The sequence below is a fragment of the Leuciscus leuciscus genome (genome assembly GCF_965113295.1).
Source record: "Leuciscus leuciscus genome assembly, chromosome: 3".
Classification (NCBI taxonomy): Eukaryota; Metazoa; Chordata; class Actinopteri; order Cypriniformes; family Leuciscidae; genus Leuciscus; species Leuciscus leuciscus.
Window position 1 is genome coordinate 53,055,406 of NC_138727.1, and position 6,656 is coordinate 53,062,061.

The 6,656-nt window shown below is 32.5% G+C and overlaps 1 protein-coding gene across 3 annotated transcripts in view; it reads left to right on the forward strand.

The window, feature by feature from the left end:
* The first annotated feature begins 5,825 nt into the window (after positions 1 to 5,825).
* The window catches only part of LOC309493828 (CD209 antigen-like protein 2), a 41,257-nt gene continuing 40,426 nt past the window's right edge, over positions 5,826 to 6,656 (forward strand). For all 3 annotated transcript variants that reach the window (XR_014204055.1, XM_082163090.1, XM_082163091.1), the window contains exons 1-2: positions 5,826 to 5,986; positions 6,626 to 6,656. The exon at positions 6,626 to 6,656 is cut by the window's right edge and continues 245 nt beyond it. Coding sequence is in view for 2 of the 3 variants with exons in the window: in XM_082163090.1 (XP_082019216.1) it covers positions 5,887 to 5,986; positions 6,626 to 6,656 (131 nt within the window). In the remaining variant the exon portion in view is untranslated. The remainder of the gene's footprint in view (positions 5,987 to 6,625) is intronic.

A 6,656-nucleotide genomic window follows, 5' to 3' on the forward strand; every position in this document is an offset into this window, starting at 1 on the left:
AAAAAAACAGACAAATTACAGCTATGCTCAGTCGAGTTGTATTCTCCATGCGTTTTCCGTGTGCGTTTGCGATGACGTAAGATCACTGCAAACGCACCTGGGTTCGATACAACTAATTGAGTGTGAAACCAGACCAACGCTGCGGGGGGCGCCGGGAACTAGCGCACTCGGGTTCGGACCGCAGCAAACGAACCCAGTGGAAAAACGCCCTAAGATGAAATCAACTGAAGACAAAAGAAGACATTAAATCTGTGAAGATCTCAGCAGAGGAGGATTAAACAACTCAAACAGCTTTACCAGCTTCACCTATTAGTAACCAGACTGACTTTATTTAATATCCGTTTTAATGAAATCAATAGTTGTATTTTAAAGTCACCACGATGGTGGTTAGCATTTGCTTTAGTTGGACTCTTGACTCTTTAATGTAAACTTTTCTTTGGTTGCTATACTTGTGTGTTTGTAAAGCACAATTGTTGTAGTTAAGAAAGCCATGAGATCAGATGATGTTGGTTGTTTATTGATGATGAAAACGTCATCATTATATAAATGTCCTTAATCCCTGATATTATGCAGTATCTAATGCTTTGATTATATAGGACTTGTGTTTTTAATATTGTTTTATTCACAATAGAAGTCATTTGATTTTATAGTATATCTAGCAGTGTTGTTTTTCAAATACCTATTATTAAAAATAGGTTTTAAAAAAAAAATACTTGGTGCACAAAAACTTGAATCTATGGCATTACTTAGACAAACACAGACATCAAGAAACAGCATATGAATCTCAACAATGGTGACAATCAAACAAAGTATCCAGAAAATTCAGCTGCATAATGTATTAATGTCGCAATGAATGCTGGGAGATATGGGTGAGTTTTGATTGGTGGTACCCAGCATGCACTGCAGCATGAAGCATTTCATTGATTGTCACCATTGTTGAGAGTCATACACTGATTCTTGAAGTAATAATGTAGAGAAAAAAAGTTTAATGCACTAAATGTTATTTGACTAACAACATTGCTTTCATGCTGTAAATTAACATGGCTTCTATTATATAACAACATTACAAACACAACTCGTATATAATCAAAGCGTTAGACACAGAATAAGATCAGAGATTCAAACAATTACATGATGATTAAACATCCAATATCACCTGATCTAATTTTCTCATGGCTTTTTTTGCCTCAACAAATGTGCTTTATATACACACAAATGTAGCAGCCGAAAAAAATATAATACTAAAAAGTTAAGGGTCAAGAGTCCAACTAAAGCAAATGCTAACCACTAGGGCTGGGCGATTTAAATCGCGATATTGTTATGCGCATCTCGTCAGTAAAGCCGGTTCCTTGATTAGTAGTAAATCACCATCACCTGCTTTCAGATGGAGCGGCATTTAGGGCTGATGAGATATTTAAGTGATTAATTTAGTGATGATTGAGCATTATTGAAGACACCTGATGTTAACAAGCAGAATCACTGAAGGAGAAAATCACAAATTGTAAGTTACCATTAAGGTGATGGGTGTTTGCTTTAGTTGTGCTCAAGACCATTATGTGTTTACTTTAATATTTACTGTTGTTTGTCTGCTGTTATTGATTTATAACAGTTAACTGAACAAAGTAAAATGTTATCTTATAGTTTTAGTTATGTTTTGCCATAATCATGCTGTGATCTGAAAAATGAAACTTATTGAGGTAGTTTGGTTTAACTTGTTAGCAGCAGTTTTGTGATTCTTCAGCCTATGATTATCAGTACTTTAATTATAATTCAAAATATTGAATAAACATTGTTCTGATCAAAAGACATTCAGACAAATTCATTTAAAACACAGACATCAATAATCAGCCTGTGAATCTCAACAATGGTGACAATAATAAAGCATGTTGCTGTGGCTGCCACCAATCACAACTCATTAATGGTTCCCATCATGCATTGCAGTATGAATAAATTATGATCTGAATTGTCTATGTAATTTACTTTTCCTAATTGAATATTCTGCTCCTCACCATTGTTGAGATGCATAGACTGAATCTTGACGTCTGTGTGTGCCTAAAAGAAGGATTTTTTTAAAAAACAACTTTTAAGAAATCCTTTATATTATATCAACAAATCTGGGCATTTATGCAGATTCACAGTTATGCTGATTCACAGTTATGCTGTAAACAACAACATAAATCAAAGTCAGAAAGAAGGATTTTAATGAGTTCAGTGATCAAGTTCAAATGATGATTGTCATAATGTAACCAACACCATCAGATGACTTTTTTTTCTTTGTTCAACTGGCAGTTATAACTCAGATACAACAGACAAACAAAATCTAAAGTTAATAATATAAGGGTCAAGAGTCCAACTAAAGCAACCATTGATCGTCATAACGGTGGCTTACAATTTGAGATTTTCTCCTTCAGTGATTCTGCTTGTTAACATCAGGTGTCTTCAATAATGTTCAATCATCACTAAATTAATCACTTAATTATCTCATTAACTTAAACACTTTTGAGTGTGGACTCGTACACTCCCAGGAGTGTTAATTTAACACTGGAGTTTTTGCTGTGTACAAAGAGCCGTAGTTAACTGACAAGCTGAGCCATATCGCATTAAATATCGCTGGCGATACGGCCGCGATATAGATGCGATATGGCTCAGCTTGTCAGTTAACTACGGCTCTTTGTAGTAAATGCCGCTCCATCTGAAAGCAGGTGATGGTGATTTACTACTAATCAAGGAACCGGCTTTACTGACGAGATGCGCATAACAATATCGCGATTTAAATCGCCCAGCCCTACTAACCACCATCATGGTGACTTTAAAATACAATTGTTGATTTCATTAAAACGGATATTAAATAAAGTCAGTCTGGTTAGTAATAGGTGAAGCTGGTAAAGCTGTTTGAGTTGTTTAATCCTCCTCTGCTGAGATCTTCACAGATTTAATGTCTTCTTTTCTCTTCAGTTGATTTCATCTAAGACTGTGGCTGAAGTCAGTTGTAGTTCTTGTGTTTCTCTGTTCTTCAGTGATTCTGCTTGTTAACAGCAGGTGTTCATAATTAATGCTCAATCACCACTTAATTACAGTATCTCATTAACTTCAACACCGCTTCAATGGTACTTTAACTCTGTAGTGTGCACACATATGAACACTGAGAAGTGTTAATTTAACATGGGCGTTTTTCTGTGTAATATTACATAAATCTTACCCGTTTCATTTACATATGACTGACATATATGAATCACATTCAGTTTATTAATACAATTACATAAATCTTATCTGTTTCATTTATATATGACTTAAAAATATGAATTACATTCAGATTATTAATTGGTTTATGTTAAAACTATGTAATCCAAATGGATGGAAATTCTATATGCAATTTAAATACATAAATCTTATGTTTAGACATTTTTTTTTTTTTTTTGAGTGTGTTCACATTGGCCTAATTGGATTAAATTGACATTTTTAATGTTTTTGTTTCGTTTACACTTTCATAGAGGACATCAAAGCAAAATAACTATGTAGGGCTAGCACAAGATGGGAATAGTTTTATTAATTCTTGTTTACTTGTGGTCATTTAATTTATTTTTATTTTAGAGCATTTAATGTGCTTCCTAACGATATTTTATTTATTACACACAAGTTAATTTTATTTTTTTTACCCATCAGCCCTCTGTGTCTAAATAAGAAATAAAAGTCCCAGAGTTAAAAAATGTGTAAAACGAGCCTGTGTGTGACTTGGTATGACTTGATGACTAAGTTGCGACTTGACTTGACTTGACAAAGAGTATGACTTGACTTGACTTGACTTGACTTGATTTGACTTGACCCTTACAACAGAATGACTTGGCTTGACTTTGACTTGCAATGTTAAGACTTGGACTTAACTTGAGACTTGAATTTAGTGACTTACTCCCACCTCTGGTAATAAGTGAAGCTGGTAATGCTGTTTGTGGAGTTGTTTAATCCTCCTCTGCTGAGATCTTCACAGATTTAGGATACGTTTACACGACAACAATATGCTTAAAACAGAGAAGTTTTTCCTTTGAGTTTTCCGCGTACAGACGACATCATTGTCAAAACGATCCCCATTTACACGGATTTGTCCTCACCCATTACTCCACTTATCCGCAAAAAAAGACTAAAAACGCTGAATTATGCTGCCAGGCCACTAGATGGAGACGAAACACTATAGACTGAACACGTAAAATATGGGGCGCCGTTTGTAAAGTGTCTCATGCTGAAAATAACAGCAACATTTTGTCACATTTAGCTTCAAACAATGTTGTATTTAACTGGTATGAATTTTTGACGGTCACTTTTTACCACATTTACAACAATAGTCAACTTAGAGATATTTTAAATAGTTAAATCTAAATATTAAATGTTACACCTAAATGTTAAATGTTAAATCTAAATGCTAAATCTAAATCTAAATGTTAAATCTAAATCTAAATCTAAATGTTAAATCTAAATGTTAAATCTAAATCTAAATCTAAATGTTAAATCTAAATATTAAATCTAAATCTAAATGTTAAATCTAAATGTTAAATCTAAATCTAAATGTTGAATCTAAATCTAAATGTTAAATCTAAATCTAAATATTGAATCTAAATGTTTAGGGTGAAACTAAATATTTAACTAATATGCAAAATCAAAATGCCGGTAACCGGAAGTGCCAAAATAAAAGCTCGAGGAGGTCAGTGTGTGTTTATAGCATGGTTTATAGTGTCAAATAACGAATAAAAACAATCTCATCCGAGGAAATGGACTCTTGGACATGGATTATCGTGATAATAACTACCTAAAATAATAAACACATTTGGAGAAACTGTATTTGAAGAGTAGGCTAGCGTCACTTTTATGAAAAGTGTGGGACTTATGACCTGCAGCCATAATAGCCAGCCACGAGGGGGCTCACTTTGACTGAATGTCATGTCATCACTCTCATCACGAAACTCTACAGTTTCTCCAAACGTGTTTATTATTTTAGGTAGTTATTATCGTTATATTATAGTTATTATTATGAGATGGTTTTTATTCGTTATTTGACACTACCATGCTATAAACACACACTCGAGCTTTTATTTTGGCACTTCCGGTTACCGGCATTTTGAATTTGCATATTAGTTAAATATTTAGTTTCACCCGAAACATTTAGATTCAACATTTAGATTTAGATTTAGATTTAACATTTAGATTTAGATTTAACATTTAGATTTAACATTTAGATTTAGATTTAGATTTAACATTTAGATTTAGATTTAATATTTATATTTAACATTTAGATTTAACGTTTAGATTTAACATTTAGATTTAGATGTAACATTTAGATTTAACATTTAGATTTAACATTTATATTTATATTTATATTTAACATTTAGATTTAGATTTAGATTTAACATTTAGATTTAGATTTAGCATTTAGGTGTAACATTTAATATTTAGATTTAACTATTTAAAATATCTCTAAGTTGACAAATATTGTTGTAAATGTGGTAAAAAGTGACCATCAAAAATTCATACCAGTTTTTTAAACATTGTTTGAAGCTAAATGTGACAAAATGTTGCTGTTATTTTCAGCGTGAGCCGCTTTACAAACGGCGCCCCATAGTAAAATGTTTTTTATTTTTTATTATTGAATTGTGCATGATGTTGTTTAACATTGTGGATTTTGCTGTGAAGAAACATCACAGTACTGTGGGGGTTTCCTGGTTACAGATTTCCAAAGAATAGTTTTTTTCTGGTTTTGGGGAAAGGAGCCATTGATAATAGTTGAAGAGACACCACCCAAAAAGGAGAACAAAATTCTTGTCAGTTTTCAATCTTGAGCACACTTCATCTGTGAACACATAGGCTACTGTATTGTAAGACTGTGAGTTAGAGCAAATAATGAAATCAGGCAGGTATATTGTAAACAGAGTTACTGAAGGCACAACTGGACCTCAAACAGAGAGTCTCTGGCAGGATGAAGAAAAAGCTCCAATGTGCAGTAAGTAGAAATTTTATTCTGACGTAGAGATGGAGTTGGTAATGGAGCAATAATGTTTGAGGAACTGAAACCTGTTACATAAAATCTCAATCATTCTTTTTTTATGCTGTAAAATCCAATAGTTGTTCTAACTAACACGTTTAAGTTAACTTTACTAAATATCTTAACTTAATTGTAAACATTTTGTAGCCTAATCTGTACTATAATGCCTCGGTAATTCAGGAAACCCAAGTTAAGATTAATTGATTGGTTTGAGCGCAATTTTGTCAAGCAAAAAATAAAAAAATAAATGGTTTTAATAAATATAAAGTTATAAAAACACCAGAGATGATGTCACAGATGCTGTTGTTAAAGGTATCACTAATGTTTGAGGAAATGTCACAAGCAAGTTCAAATTTTGTTTCTAAGAACAATATGTCAATGTTTCTGCTTTTATATTGAATGTATTAACACTTATACACAGTGCTTTTTCAATATGCTCATCTTTAGATATTTAGAAACAAGCAATGTTTGTCTTGTAAAATAATATAAAAACATATTATCTAAAGACAAAATTATTAAAAGGTTGATTTTAACCCTTTTTTGGAATAATATGAAGGGTATACACTGATATGTGTGTGTTTTGTCTCTGTTTGTCAGGAGGACGCAGGTGTTTGGTGTTGATGACAGT